Source organism: Urocitellus parryii, chromosome 9 (assembly GCF_045843805.1).
Source record: "Urocitellus parryii isolate mUroPar1 chromosome 9, mUroPar1.hap1, whole genome shotgun sequence".
In the NCBI taxonomy this organism is placed as follows: Eukaryota; Metazoa; Chordata; class Mammalia; order Rodentia; family Sciuridae; genus Urocitellus; species Urocitellus parryii.
Genome location: NC_135539.1, coordinates 103296280 through 103312587, shown reverse-complemented (window position 1 = coordinate 103312587; position 16308 = coordinate 103296280). Strand labels below are relative to the sequence as shown.

The 16308-nt window shown below is 36.1% G+C and overlaps 1 protein-coding gene across 1 annotated transcript in view; it reads right to left on the bottom strand.

Moving 5' to 3' along the window:
- Positions 1 to 16308, bottom strand: part of Ush2a (usherin) — a 748724-nt gene that overhangs the window by 418369 nt on the left and 314047 nt on the right. Inside the window, exons 24-29 of the mRNA XM_026388000.2 lie at positions 15696 to 15875; positions 13864 to 13994; positions 10681 to 10954; positions 6022 to 6225; positions 5813 to 5893; positions 3188 to 3388 (exon numbers count right to left, since the gene is read on the bottom strand). Coding sequence (XP_026243785.2) covers positions 3188 to 3388; positions 5813 to 5893; positions 6022 to 6225; positions 10681 to 10954; positions 13864 to 13994; positions 15696 to 15875 — 1071 coding nt within the window. The remainder of the gene's footprint in view (positions 1 to 3187; positions 3389 to 5812; positions 5894 to 6021; positions 6226 to 10680; positions 10955 to 13863; positions 13995 to 15695; positions 15876 to 16308) is intronic.

Sequence of the window (16308 nt, the reverse complement as noted above, 5' to 3'; positions counted from 1 at the left end):
TATAGACATCTGATAGTGTCCATGTCGAGCACAGTGCTGTGTGCTTTATGCATACTTGGACTCATTTTCTCCTTTTATTGATCCCATGAGATAAGTAGTTGTATTTCATTCTCATTTACCCATAAGCAATCTGAAGCACACAGAGTTTAATTGATCTGTCCAAGTTATATAGCTGAAACATGTTAGAGGTAGAATATGATATTGTTTAATATTTGTAACATTTTACTTAAGTATTAGTCTCTTATTTACAAGCTAAAGCATTAAAGAAGGGTCCACAAGGATGTATAGAGTCCCCAACTCACAGGGAAAGTATGCAGCAGGGATTTGTACTAATGCCTGACTTCCAAATCCAAGATTGTGCAAAGCTTTAAGAGTCTTTGTTCTAGTTGTTCCATTTCTAGGGATTTATCTGTGAACATGGTCAGGAACTGCCCTGAAGAATTTTATACATATACACACATATTTTATCATATTAATTATAACAGGAAAAGTTGGAAATTCAGAAGATAAGGGGAGACTGAGATAAAATGTGATTGAGGAAGAGTCAGTGGAAAGATTTTGAGTGGTAACATTGTTCTGCAGAGTGGACTCATGGCTAGGATAGCCAAAAAAAAAAAAAAAAAAAAAGCTGCAAAATATGAATATTGCAGTTGTTCAGGCAAGAATTACAGTGGTCTGGCCTGACCAATTGATATGAAATAGATGGATACACTTAATAAATTGTATGAACAATTTTTATTGAAAATGGATTAGCAAATATGAATATGAGCTATGAAGGAGATGGTCAAACATTAAGAATAACTCAAACTTGAAAAAAAATGCTGGCTAGAGTTATTTATTGATGTTGTAGATACAGGAGGAAACATTTAAGTTTGAGTATGTTAAATTCAGACAGACAGACATCCAATTGGTAATGTCAATGTGTCCAAATGCCTGTTGGATGCAGCCATTTGGATGTCTAGGTGAGATGCAATTTGGAATGTGAAGCATCTCTATGTTCTACGAATCCATAAGGTTTCTGGAACAAATCTGGAGAAAGAGGGGTCTGGGGATGAGAACAGGGTCCGGTTCTAAATCTTGAGACTCTCCAAAATGTAATCAAGGAATAAGCAAAAAACATTAAGAAAAAGGGTGGCAGGGGGCACCAAGAACCAGGATTCAGAAAAAAAGAGTCACAGAAGAAATATTTCAAGAAATAGTGAGAAATTTGGTGTGTAGAATGCTGTAGAGTGGTGAGGATGAGGGTTGTAAACTGTTCTTTGCTTATGTAAAAATAGCTAAAGGAGTGAGCAGAAGCCAGATGAAGTGAAAGAACATGATCAATGTTCCTACATACTTCCCACTAGCAGGAAGTCTGGGAAGAGCAGAGAGAGAGCAAAACTGGAGGGGAATTTATTTGAACAGAGGTTTGTTGTGATGGCTTGGTGAGTTTGCTTTTAGCAAATAGTCAGAATTTGAATGATCCTGTGAAGAATTACCAGAGCCATAAGTTCTCAAACTTTAGAATGCATCAGAATCAGCTAAGAGCTTGTTAAAATAAGAAATGGTAATCTACAGCCTAGGGTTTCTGATTCAGCAGGAGAAATGGAGGCCAGAGAATTTTCTTTAATAATAAATTGATGCATTTAATAATAATTTTAGTAATAATAATAAGCTGATACTGATACTCCTAAGGCCATGCTCTAATGCAGCAGAGAGAGATTAAAAATATAAGTGAAAGGAAGATTAGCTATCAGTAACATCTCTGAAATGATAGAGTTGGTCTAGGGGATTTATGAAGGTTTTATTTTTGATAGGAAAAAGGAAACTCTGTGAAAAAAAGATAGAAAAAAATAAAAATAAATAATGAAAATAAAATGATAGCAGATACTTACCATATGCCAAAAATGGTTTTATATCTTTTAGCATTTATTGATTCATTAAACACTTGATAAAATTCTCATTGGGCAGAAATATACCTAATACATACCTTTGGTAAAAAGAATGTAACAAAAGTCCTATATATCAGAATCTGATTTACTCCATGGTATCTAATTTGATCTAAAATATAAAACCATCATGTGAGTAGGATGAGGAAGGAAGGTTAACATTTGGATAGCTTGGAGAAATATATTTACAGAGGAGAATGGGACAAGGAGCTTATGATAAAGGCATGGTAGGATTGGGGTCAATATCAAAGGCCCATTTGAAATTGAGATGGAACATTTTCAATGACAACTCCTTGATATTTGTCAGCTTGCTTTGCTGTCACACACAATGTGGAAAAAAGTAAGCTATGGACTTCATCAGCTTGGGTTTTTACCAAGAGGGTAAAAGCGATAAAAGAAGTAGAGAGTATGATTTTTTTAATTGGTCACATTCAGGGATTTAAGTTATAGATTCTAAAAATTCTAAAGCAGGAAGTAAAGACTCAAGGGATCAAGCAACACAAATGTCGAAAAGAAGAAAGATATTTAAGTTATTCTAACATCCATATAATGACTCAAGTTACATTATTTTCATAGAACTTTTTTTTTTCTCCCCAATTTGATGCATTTTACTTTTTTTGGTTTAAGTCTTACTTTGGTTTCCCATATAAGTGTAGGTTTAGCATTTCAGAAAAGCTGAAAAATGCTTGTTTACTAGATGTGCAAAGATTTCATTGTGGGATATGTAAATGGTTTACATGGGTACATCTCATCCTAATCCTTCTTCATGGCACAAGGCACCATGAGAAATCAATTCACTGATTTGCCAGTCAAACTGCTGGGGCTCTAACACTGCTCCACCTCAAGATAATTAGGTTTAATTAGCAATTTTACAATAAATAATGGTGGTGTGAACTTGGGCTAGTCCCAAAGAGTAAAGTTTTGCATGGTAAAATAGGTAAGCTACATGCATGTACAAGACCCACAAAATATATCTGTGAAGGTTCAAGAGGTATAGCCACCTATAGGCTGATGTTCTGGGGAAAGAAAATGTACCAACATTGTAATGAATTTGTCCATGAGAGCCCATGCACATTATAGGATTATGCTTTTCATCCTAGGTAGACAGATCCAGGCTTCTACCATATTAGATGGTGGATCTTGTTTTTAAGCAAGCAAAATATCAGTATATTTAAAGTATAAGATTTGTAGAATATTTGTTTTCTTAAAATCCAAACAAAAAGAAGTTAATGAGATCTATTCCATCGTGGAATAATCACCTTTATCCATGAGGTTACTGAAATTGACAAACTCAGCACTGGCAGAGGGCATTGGGGGTACGTAGGGGTCATCCTCACTGTAGGCTTTCAGAATGTACTTCTCAATTACACCTCTAACCACAACAGGTTCATCCCAGGTCACCTCAATGCTATATCCGTTTATGCTTCGGACTCTTGAGGGAGTTGGCACACTTTGTGGAGCTATGAAAGAATAAAAGAGAAAATAGAGAAAATGGCAGTTCTGTGAAGACTATTGCTCCTATTCTTCACTTTTAATGGCTGCAGTAAATCAGACTCCAACCATTAGCATAAATACAATTTATTAGAGTTGTAACTTTTCAGCATTGATTTAATATGACTGCACATCTTGAGCCATTCAGTTTAAGCGATATTTCAAAACCATCAAAACTCCATCGACATAACATTCTTTTAAGTCTAGTCCAGGTTTTCCAAAAACATTTAATGTATCCGACATGTTTAAAGATCACTCATAAAGAAGGAGGTGGCTGGTAGGCAGATAACAAGTTCAAGCAATATTATGATGTACCCCTCTGAAGCAAGATAATTAGACTGTTATTATACATAATGGTTTGACACTTTTATATCTTCTGTGTATTGGTCCCAAAATGTCACACATGTGATTGTGTGGTACTTGAAATTTCTGGCCCAAATTCGATTGTTACTCAAATTAATTTTAAAGAAGCAAAGTTCTACCAGCTAAGATGTGGAGTATTTTTATTGAATTTGGGGGGCTAGGCAAGCTAGTGCCCTTGAGATCCCCCCCAAATCATTTTCAGAGTCATTCTTTCCAAAACAATAACACAAAATGAGTCTGAAGGAAGTGTAAAATCTCACTTATAAGCTAAGCCTCCTAATTTCAAAAATCCATAACCTTTAACTATTTATTAGATATTTCTACAGATCTGATCAGTAACAACTTCATCACAGCTGACTGCACTGGAGACACAAAGAGCCCAAAGACCTCTGTGGCAGGATGATGGATGAGACCTGTTCTGGCTGCTCATGGGCTCCTGAGCCCTGTCGATGGAGGATCACTTTAGTTTTCCCACATCAAATATCCTCCTTCTCCGACTTTACTGTTCAGACCAATAAAACAGGATGGCTTTCAGGAAAACAGAGTGAACAAAAAGCAGGAGAGGAAACAGAGAGGGAAAAAGCCACTCTCTGTGTCGTTAATACACCACAGGCACCTATAGGAAACACAGTCCACACGATGGAGTGGCAGGTAAAGGGACAATGGGAAAGATGTTGATTTTATTAGTTCTGAAATGTGGTACAGGGCAAAGTACACCACTGTCTAACAGATGGTCTTCTCATAAGGGACAGAGCAAAACTGACTCAAAAATAATTAAATAGTGCAATTATTCTCCAACCCTTGGGAGCATGTAGCTGCTCAGTGTTGTGGTCAGATTGTAAATATGAATTTATGGCACAAGACTCTGTGGTCAGATCATCACTATAAATTCAGAGCTCAACTTGCATACTTTCTCAGTGGGGTACTCAAGTGGGGACAAAAGCTATGTAAATAATGCACTTTCTAGATACCTGTTTAAATTATTGACATAGTCAAAAGCAGGCTTTATAATATATTTGCTAAGAAAGTAGAGGACTCTGAAACTGGGGCAGAAAACATGTCAGTAACAAATGAATACTTTGTACTAGATATTTCTCTCAGCTCTGAAGTTGAAATAGATTTTAAGAGATCATTAGGTTCACTGTCTGGCGTATAAATAGATGATAATTTAAATCATCCTTGAAATGCATTTCAAGTGGTCCTCTTCTGGGAAACCAGAAGACAGCCTTGAAAGTTATCGTTAGTAGCCCACCACAGTATTTTTTAAATTATCTTTTAAATTAAGAAGATTCCTCAAAAGACGTGAAAAAATGTATCTTTAGAAAAAAATGTTACTTGATGGCAAATTTTTGAAGATATGCCTGCTTTTCTGACAGATATTTTGTTCAAAATGGTAGAATGCTATTGATTTACAAAAGTCTTGTGTTGAACACCTTCCTGTGATGCTATTATGTAAAAATTGTACAAAACATTTTCTAGTCAATTGTATCAGATGAGATCTACAATATTCTATCTCCTAGAAGTTTCTCTTCCAATTCAAAACAATTCAACTGATCAGCAATTTCTCTCCCATGAGAGTCATTCTAAGATCCTAATAGCCAACACCATAGGAAACATCTGCAATTATGTGGTAACCGATGCAACTGCTTCCAACCAGGTCCTAGTTCAAATGTGCTGTCTGCAAGAGAGTCAAGATATCACCCCATCTGATGGTAATCCTGGCCTCTGCCCTCAGATGCTTAAGACCTATGCAGTCTGAAAGCTTTCCTTATCCTTGGACATAATACCATTGGTGAAGTTTGCATCCAAATATGATAAAACCCAGCATTAGCAAATACTATATTCTATAAAAATCAGAAGCACTGATCTATAAAAATAGTTTAGTCATTAAACTTTCCAAACCAAGGTATTCACTGTGGCAAGATTACAAAAATATTTCTACTTCAGGGTAATAGCCTTTCCTTTGTTGTACATGCACAGACGTGCGCCTACGTGTACACACACACTTGTTTAAGGTAACTAGTATTCACCTGTTCCTGTTGTGCGTGCCCGACTCCAGTCACTGTCTACTGACCCTCCTTCATGCGAAGCTATCACTCGATACAGGTGTTCTTAAGTGAAAAAAAAAAAGAAGTAAAAAGATTAAATTAGTTCTCAGATTAACTACTGAAGGGTCGTTGGCAGGGGAGGAGAAAAATTGGAGACATGGGACATTTAATTTAGAGGAGTTCCACATTACCTGTAAAGGGCTGGAGACCACTCTCATAAACACCCTGCTCTTTTCCCTGGTAAACCAGGATGGAGTCATTTCCCCTGCAGTTAACAGCGCTGTCAGTTGATAGGCATCCATCCAGATTGACTCTGACAGCGCTGCTGGACACAGATGCCAAGTTAACGACAGCACCCCGTGTAAATTTAACATCCTTCATGCAACCACCGAAACCTAGCAAATAGTAAGGGATTAGTATCACATAAAGGGCTTGAGCCATTAATTACCAATCATTTTTGTCCTCTGCAGTGCTACGTTTTGCGGGGAGGGAGAGATTAGAGACAATTGTTAAACTTTCGTGTCTTCTTTTGGAAATCCTTTATGGCTCTGCTTTTCATCTGGTTAAGTTGTCAGAAGAAAATATTCGTCTTTCTGCTATTTTGAAAATCTATACATGGATAACTGCAATTCAACTTTTGATATCAGAAAGCATTTTTTTAAAAAAAACCTCTTTAGGCTTACATTTTCTGAATCCTATTTCTTGTTATAAAATAAAATTTAGGCTATTACATATTCTGGTAAGGCTGTAGCCACATGTCCTTCAATTCTGGAAAGTTAGGTTACTATATAAATCAGCATTGTTAAGTGCCAAAACATAATATTTGAATTAGCACAATTATGCAACCAGCTCAGTGGAAAGAAAACACACTTTGAAGATGTTGTGCAGGATAGGCGGAATATAGATTCAAAATATATTACAATCCTTAGACATGGCCATGAGTTGCATAATAATCATTTCAGAGGTATGAAATGCAGCCCCAGTTAAACTGGTGTAGAGGAGAGCTATTGCTGGGCATCACCTTGAATATACAAAACTCAAATATGAACCTTGAATATATGCAATGCATGGAGTCAGTGATTGAACAACTCCTGCCTTGAATCACATGCCATTTTATCTAAACAGATCAGATCAGTGAAGTTTGGCACAACTCTTCCCAGGAATCTGCACAAAATTGGGACCACAGAACTGAGTTTGAGATTGCTAGAGAATACACACTTGCTCTCTTTGAACAAAGCACTGTTGAGTTTGAAAGGCCACAAATACATGGTTAGCTCTTTTCAAGATTAAAATGACCATATTGTTCTCTTCAGCATTTATATAATGTCTTATTATGTCTTCTAACACATTAAGTTACAGGCTATTTCCTTTAAAATGCTTTTTTCTATTATTCACATTCCTTTAGGCCCAACTGATCAATACTACTAGTCTAGCTCATACTGACAGTAGACACTAAATAAGTTGGGTGAATTGAATTGAAAGCAGTAAAGCTGAGTACAAAAGCATTTGCTGGAAAATTCAGAAGCTAAGATTTCTAAACTTTTATCAGCAGTAATTTTCTGATGGCACATAACTGAGTTACCTAATGTCTCTGTACCCAAATTTTCCTGCCAACAAAGAGAGACCAGGAAGAGGCAACTTTGGCAAGCAAGTAAGTGCTATTCTAAGAAATGTCACTTTACAATACAGGGTTTCAGGTTGGCAAGATGAAAACAGTTCTGGAGATGAATGATGGTAATAGTTGTACAACAATATGCATGTCTTTGTTGCCACTGAACACTTAAAATTGGCTACAAGGGTAAGTTTCATGCTATTTGTATTTCCATACAATTTTTTAAAATTAGGGAATTAAAAGCAAAATATCATACAAATTAATTCACAAGACGGAATTTGGAATTTGGAGAAGGCCACAGAGATGGCAGTCTTCAACTTGCAGCTGAAAAGAAAAGTTCAGATACTTATAAAATGGTGTTTGTAAGTATGAATCCTTCTGAATCATGGTCCTCTAGCCTCAGACCTTGAAGATGCTGCTGCAGAGTTCTGTGGGATCTTTCTCATGGTATCCTGGTGGTGACCAGAGTTGAGTCAAATGAACTTTGACTTTTGATTCTATATAACTTCAAAATTTGAGTGAGACATGAAGAAGACAAAAAGGGGCAGTTGCAGATGCCTGTAGTCCCAGCAACTCAGGAGGCTGATGCAAGTGGATTATAAATTCAAGGCCAGCCTGAGTAATTTAGTGAGACCCTGTCTCAAAAAAAAAAAAAAATTAAAAAGACCAGGGATGTTCAGGGATGTACATGACCTTGGGATCCAATTCCCAGTACAAAAAAAGAAAAAGAAGAAGAAGAGTAGTAGAAGTAGTGGGGTAAAAGGGAATGGGCACTCACTGGCATGCTGTGAGAGGAGGAGACTTCTTTTCTTGCTCCCCTGCCTTTGTGAGAACCAAAAGAGTTCTGGGTTAGCAAATCAGAAAAATAGTAGCCCTTCATTAGGGAAGGCAGCCCTGCACTAGTGCACTTGGCTTGACAATCAGGCTGGGTTCCAGTCCCCACTCCCTTCTTGTCCTTTGGAAACTTTGGGCAGAACATAGCCCATGACACTGTATGCTATGGCCCAGTCATGCCCAACCTAGATGTCAATGATGGTCCCAAGTGATAGTTCTAAGGAGACAAGCACCCATGATCTGAGGTCTTACAGTTTCAGAAAATTATGTTGCCCAGAATTTCAAAATGGAGAGGAGATTAATTTTTCATTTGACTCAAAGGAAGATCATAACATTAATTGATAAGTTAAAATAGCACTAATATGATAGCAAAATAGAGCCACTGAGAAAAAGGTGCTAATTAAGAAGCTTAGAAAAGGAGCAAGAAAGGTTTTGAAGGCTATTGATAGTGGATTGAAAGAAATACATTAAGTGAACATGATTCATTTTAATTGTAATTGACTACCTGCATGCTCCACCCCTGTATTGTGAATATTTTCCTTGATGTCTATATAGAGTATTCAGTTACTTATAGAGATCAGTGTCTCTCAAAGCATCTGAGTGAGAATGTTAAGAATGGGGGTCTCAAAATCTGCCTTTTAAAATAAAAGGCATGTGATTCCAGTGCATCTTGAATACTACTAATAATAAGAGCTAATTTCAATTTTTTTCCTGTGTTCCTGCCACCATTCTTTAATATTTTATCAGTGGTCTGAGAACCACCGATATGAATGATACTGCAATGATAAAAATTTAGTATTACCCATAAATAAAATATCTTTCAGTATCATCGACTTAGTCCTAGTGTGGGTAAAATGATTCCCCTTGGGTCTGTGTTGATGTTTTAAACTTCTGTCATTATTATCTTACAATTTCACTTTATCCATGTCTCCAGGACAATCAATAATTATGGGTTTAGGCGTAATTCAAAAGCACAAGCCTAGATAGGTGTGTTTTTTTCCCCTAGATATAAACAGGATCAAATATCTCACTCATACAAAGAGTTTTCAAGTTCTTTCTAACCTCAGAAACCTGAAAACCTGGAGAAGCTCTTATATGAATGTAATATTTTTAGCTGCTGTTATCTCTTAAGTGCCTCGAAAATGTCATTACTGTCTTACACCCCAGTTATTCATTAACTCCTTACTACTACCCTTCTAAAAGTCTCCTTAGAGCTTGCCATATATTTTCTATTCAAAGGCATTTAAATCTTTATGTACTTACCAAATAGGCAAAGACTGCTTCATGGAAATTTTAACCATTCACGGTACATAGATTTTAAAAGACACAGAGAATATTTTCTACATGAGAGCTTGCTTGGTCACACTCTAGGTATTACAGTGCTCTCTCCATTTGAGAGAGGAGCAGCACCCAATGATCCCTAAATGGGAATGCTTAACTGTAATCAGGAGAATGGACAGTGACACCAAGTTGACTAGGAGACTTACTGTCTCACTGTCAGCTAAGTAGCCACCTGACCTTAGGCAAGCTATTTTTCTTTCACTGTTCAGTTTCCTCATCTGTAAAACAGATGATACCATGAATAGCAGTGCCTAACTCAAGAGCTTCTTAAGAAGAACCAACTCACTTCTCAATCAAAGCTCTCAGAACCATGCCTGCCATACACAATGCACTCAGACATGGCTAGCTTTTTAAGTTAATAATGTCTCAATTACCTTCAAACTTACATGAGTTAAAGTTTTGCTTTAGTTATAAATAATACCCTTTCCTTTCTCTGATAGTTATTAATAATCAACAATATGTAAATTTTTTCAAGTGTTTGGAATTCAAATAAACCCACACATTCATGTGTTTCTTTTCTGCATGAAAACTGTAGTGATGAAAGGATGTAAACAATTTGCATTTATTCAGAGAGAAAAATAAATAAATTTGCCATTATTGCTAATTGTGCCTACCAATTTCATTTTTTAATATGAAAATGTATATACTTATCAGTATCCAAAAAAAAAAAATACTAGAACCACATGTGTTTTCATGGAAAATGTGGGAGGAAATATATTTATAGTATTATGTATAATATGTGAATTATAGTCACATAATAATATAAACAATATGACATGTAATATGTATATAATTACTTTTATGTATGTATATAACAAGTATATTTGCTGAGGACATGTTAGAATAAATATAATGATTATAAATTGTATGATAGCATACGAAAACTATTTCTAGAAGTATTTCATGGTTGTTTTTAGGACTTAAAATTCTCCATAAAAGGGAGAGGGTGCTGGTGTGTCTACATTTGAGCCTCAGTTTATCGCCATATCTTTAAGCACAGAACCATCAAATTTGGCAGAACCAGGGCCGTATCAGCCTGTGGATTTCACTAGAGGGAATTTACCTTGTTCCAAACTCAACTGCCTGTAAGAGTTCCACAGCTCCCGTGGGATTCCTCCCACATAGACAGGTGAATCCACCAGCAGAGGCTCAGCTCTGGAACCAGCTGAATGCTCCATCAGCTCATTCACACTTGCTGCTATGACAGAGCCTTTCTTTTTAACAATGACTTTATTCCACTTTCCATCACAGTAGGTCAGTCCTAGCCATAGATCCACTTGTGCAAAGGTTAGATTGGCATTTAACCGGAAGCTCAACGTTCCACTCTTCAGCTCCACCTGTATTTCATATTAAAAAAGAAAATAGGACTATACAACGGCTGCAGAAGGGCAGTTTGGAAGAGAACAGAAGTTTAATTTCTTGAAGAAAAGGAAGAACTTTCCCTGAAGCAACTCTATAAAAGTGTTTCATTGTACCCTAAGTAGAACTGGAGTGAAATACTTTGAAAGTTTACTATTGGCATGAACAATGTTGTAATGTGAACGACAAATTCATACCCAGTAATGATTGTATTTTGTGATGTGATATTATGTCCGATTAAGCTTTTTTTATAAAAGCATAGTTAAAAGATTAAATCCTAGGATAAGTGACTGAACAATTGAAGATAAAAGAACAGCTTGAACTATGACTCTATATTTGAGTTTTTAGAAAATGGGAAAATACTACTTCATATGTCAATTTAATTTTGGAGAAAATATGACAAGACAATAAGAAAATGAAATGTCAAGCTCGATGAAGCTTATTTTAACTGGTTATTGAACTCAATTTCAAATTTGTAAGATATATTTTGATTCAATATTTCAGCTTTATTCTAAATCTCTAACATAATTGCTTTTATGTGTATTCTTCCAGATTAATTTGACATTTCCTAATGCAAACATATCTCACTCAAATTTTCGTAGTAAAGGAAATATATTTGTATGTGTTCTTTCAAATGTCGTATGATAATTTTACCTATCATGTTTTTTATTTCATTAAAAGTTCAATTAGCTACCATAGGAGAGTAAAAATATTGTGCAAATAAAAGAGACCAGATAAAATTATTATGTTTTTCTATATAAATATCATATTCATGAAGTACTTCAGGTAAGCATTCATTTAATTGCCCTTCATTCAATAAATGCTGAATCCCTAACTATGTTCACATACCTGCTGCTCTAAGACAAACATGGTTCCCAGGAATCACATTAATAGCAGAGGTAAACATACAGTACCAATTCAATAACTAACATATGGATGAGGTACCACAGGAACAGAGACCAGACATGCATTTTATTCCCTAGAAATCTGGGAAGATTTAAAGTAAGGTTTAAAGAAGTATGGAGCCAGATATGGTAGCACACACCTATAATCCTATCAGCTCAGGAGGCTGAGGCAGGAAGATGGCAAGTTCAAAGCCAGCCTCGGCAATGGCAAGGTACTAAGCAACTCATGAGACCATCTCTAAATAAAATACAAAATAGGGCTGGGGATATGGCTCAGAGATCCAGTGGTCGAGTGCCCCTGAGTTCAATTTCTGGTACCACCCTACTCCCCAAATAAAAAAGCCTTATGGAGATTCGTGGAGGGTTCTACAAGGAGAAAGGCTAACATGCACAATGGAAGGGACATATGAGGTTAAAGAAAGTTACTCCTGGGTCTGGAGATATAGCTCAGTTGGTAAAGTGCTTGCTTCATATGTACAAGGTCCTGGGTTTGATCAACAGCACCACCAAAGAGAGAGAGAGAGAGAGAGAGAGAGGGAGGGAGGGAGGGAGGGAGGGAGGGAGGGGTACCCAGGGAAATAAAAGAGCATATATGTGAGTAGTACCCATCCAACAATATTTATTGTGTGTGTAGTAATTGACAAGGGTTAGGCAGTAAGGACACAAGTGTAATGAAGAGAGCTGAGGTCCATGTGTTCATAGAAACCTCATTCCAGAGGAAGACACCAATAATAAACAATAGAACAATACTTGAAATAAGCACAAATTTTAAGAAATGTCACAAAAGGTTAAATTTCCATTTACCTTATTAGCAAAATTGACATATAAACTAGAAAGCAAAAACCTATGAATTGAAAATACCTTAGAATCCTAAAATCACAAGACACATTTTATTGCCTATTTGCCCAGATATTAAAAATCTGAGGGTAAGATGTCCATAATTTTCTCTTATTTCCAGGTCAGTATTTGTAAAGAACTTCTCTTATAAATTCAACTTTTTTTTAATTGTAGTTGGACATAGTACCTTTATTTTATTTATTTATTTTTTATGTGGTGCTGAGGATTGAACCTAGCACCTCACACATACCAGGCAAGCACTTTACCACTGAGCCACAATCCCAGCCCCTAAAGTCAACTTTTTAATAATAGTTATGTTTGGTTGGCAACTGATTGGATTAGTAAAAGCAAGGAGAAGCAGTTACACTTGCTTAATACATTTAGATAAGTGCTTAAAAATGCTCATGGCAGTTGTATTTACCATAGTAGACACCTAGAAACAAACAAAGCATCACAGAAAAGAGCAGAGGTATATTACATGGCCCTGAAAATGCATGAATGACCCAGAAACAGTATAGAGTGTAGACAGGAATTGCTTAGAGTATAAAACCACTTTTATAAATTTTAAAAACAATATTTTCTGAACTTTTATATATGGTATTTAAACTATAAAATTCAAAGTAATAATAAACACACTATTCTGATTACACACTGCCTCTGATGGGAGATAGAGAAACAAGATAGGAGAGAGCCTAACAGATACAAAATAACTACAATAATTTAGTTCAGGGGTTGAATGGTACACTTATAAATGTTCCTTGTGTTATATCTTTGTCATATATACATAGACATAATATGAAATATATATTAAGTATATTCTTTTGAAACTGTATCAAAAGATAATAAAGAGATTATACTTTTCATATATTGGGAAATAAAATTAAATTTTCATAATACCTTATATATCTGTTCGGTTTAAATTAAAATTTTCACAGTACTAACTGTCAGTTTTTAAAGTGATTATAATCCTAAAGTATAAAATGTTTCACAGGACTCTAAAACTAAGAAATACTAGAGGAAAAACATGAAAATAAAAATAAAACAGTAAAAGAAATCCTGATTTGGTCTAATTTCGTCTAAAACATGGTTTATCTTGTTCAAAGTTGGGTCTGATGTTTTAAAGTAAATTTAATTAAATAACATACAGCAAGAAAATCAGATCCATTTTTATTGTAAGTGAAGAGAAGCAATCCATTCAACTGGTCTGTTCTGAACTGAAGGGAAATCTCAAAGTCCATTCCACCATGAAATATGTGTGAATAAAGTTCCAGGAACCCTTTAAAGACAAGAATATGTACATGTTAGTAGGTGTAAACAGCATCTCTAGCATTGCAAGTTTTGTAAGACTCTAGGACATATACTGTTATTGTGAAAATATCTCACAAAAGAATGTACAAATCATCCTTATCAAATCCCTCTTGTAATTTTATGTAAGAGGCAGAATGAACTTGATACAGCTTTTAAGATGAAGCCATTTACTCTCTTAAAATCATGTAATCATCTGTATCATTTAAAGATCTTACTGTTTCATGGGAGCATTGATGATAAGTCATTGCATTGACTTAAGAAAAACGAAATAATGGTATGGATGAGGAAAATGAAACAAGTACACAGTTTGCATTATTCATATCACATCCTTTTCTGTTCTGAAAGCAGTTAAAAAAGCTGGGATATAGAAGGCCAAGATGGGCTTTTATTTGAAGAGTAAGCAGTGTCCACCAAGCCACCATGATCCAGTCCTATGGCTACTGCTCAGCCCCTCCATGGTCATCTTGGCAGAGACTGGGCCACAGGTGTGTATGTCATGAACAAGTAGATCTCACATTTTCTTTTTTTTTTTTTTTTTTATAAAAGAGAGTGGGGGGGGAGCGAGAGAGAGAAAGAGAGAGAGAGAGAGAGAGAGAGAGAGAGAGAGAATTTTTTAAATATTTATTTATTTATTTTTTAGTTCTCGGGGGGGGGGGGGGACACAACATCTTTGTTGGTATGTGGTGCTGAGGATCGAACCCCAGCTGCACGCATGCCAGGCGAGCTCGCTACCCTGTGAGCCACATCCCCAGCCCGATCTCACCTTTTCTTGAAGCCTTTGGAGCAATGGCTCTGACATTCTACTTGCTAGCACTTGCTCTCGCTCGTGCGCTCTCTCTCTCTCTCTCTCTCTCTCTCTCTCTCGCCTACTTAACTCATAATATAGCTGACATTTTACACTTTATGAATACTGCTCATCTATATAATGAGATAAACGGGTATTTTGAATTAACCTAGTCAACAAATCTCTTTGGAAACATCTTTCAAAGTAAAACAGCATTCCTATTTTCAAACAGCTGGTTTGCAACTAGACATCTGTGACACTAACATATGGAAACAAAGAACTGTGTGGGCAACCAAAGATGTTACATGCTAATACATACTTAGGAATCTTACAGTGTATATTACACATTGAGACTGGTATTATATTTCTGAGCATTATGACACAACTAGGCATTTCTGTGATACTGAGTTCATAGGAGGTCAAAGTAATCAGGAGAGATTAAATTATGCTAATCATAGAATACACATGCTGCTATAGTTTGGATCTTGATCATGCCCCAAAGTCCCACGTGTTAAAGGGCTGTTTCCCCAGAGCAGTGCAATCCAAGGTGGCCAAAACTTTAAGAGGTGGAGTCTAGTGGGAGGTTTTCAGTCACTTGGAGGTGCTCTTGAAGGGAACTCTGGAACCCTGGACTCTCCTTATTCTTTGCTTTCTAATGACAGGTGAGTGGTTTTGCCCCACCAGGTACTTCCACCTGTGCTGCTTCCCCTGCACAGGTGCAAACATACAGGTGCAACTGATCATGGACTGGAACCTCTAAAACTGTGAGCCAAAATAAACCTTTTCCCTAAATAAGTTGATGATCCCAGGTGTTTTGTCCTAATGATGGAAAACAGACTAATGCACATGGTAAGCAACAGTTGATGTCTATTTTTAGAACCTTACCTGCTCCTAGAAACTGGGCACCCTCATTTAATGAAGCAGGGCATCCCTCCCAGCTATTATACACATTGAATCGCTCTTCAAAACTCTGCCAATCCAGGGGCTCCCAAATAGCAGAGGGATTATACTTCTTCATAAAATGCACATCCTTGAGACAGCCCACAAAACTCTTTTGGATTATCTCTGAAAAAAAGTTAATAAGTATTAATTAAATGCACATGATGTATTTTGAAATATTCTTTTCAAGAAATTAATTTTATGTGCCATTAATATCAAATAACCCTCAACACCTATTTTATTGTAAACCTCTAATAATTCATGTAAACACCACACAATCTGCTATGGTCAATAGTAGCTATTATGTTTTTAACACTGGTTCAAAGCCATCAAATCTGCATAAATAGATATTTATGCAAAAAAAAGTTGGTTTTACAGTGCTGGTAAGAATATTTCCTTTTTAAGTAACACAGAAATTACAACTTCCATAAGCCTTAAAGAGTGCTATAACAATGTTTACAAGTACCTAAGGTTTGAAGGAAGTGTGTCTATGGAATATATAGTTTAAAGTGTAGTTCCCACATCATCACAAATCAATTTATTATCCAAGTAAATCAAT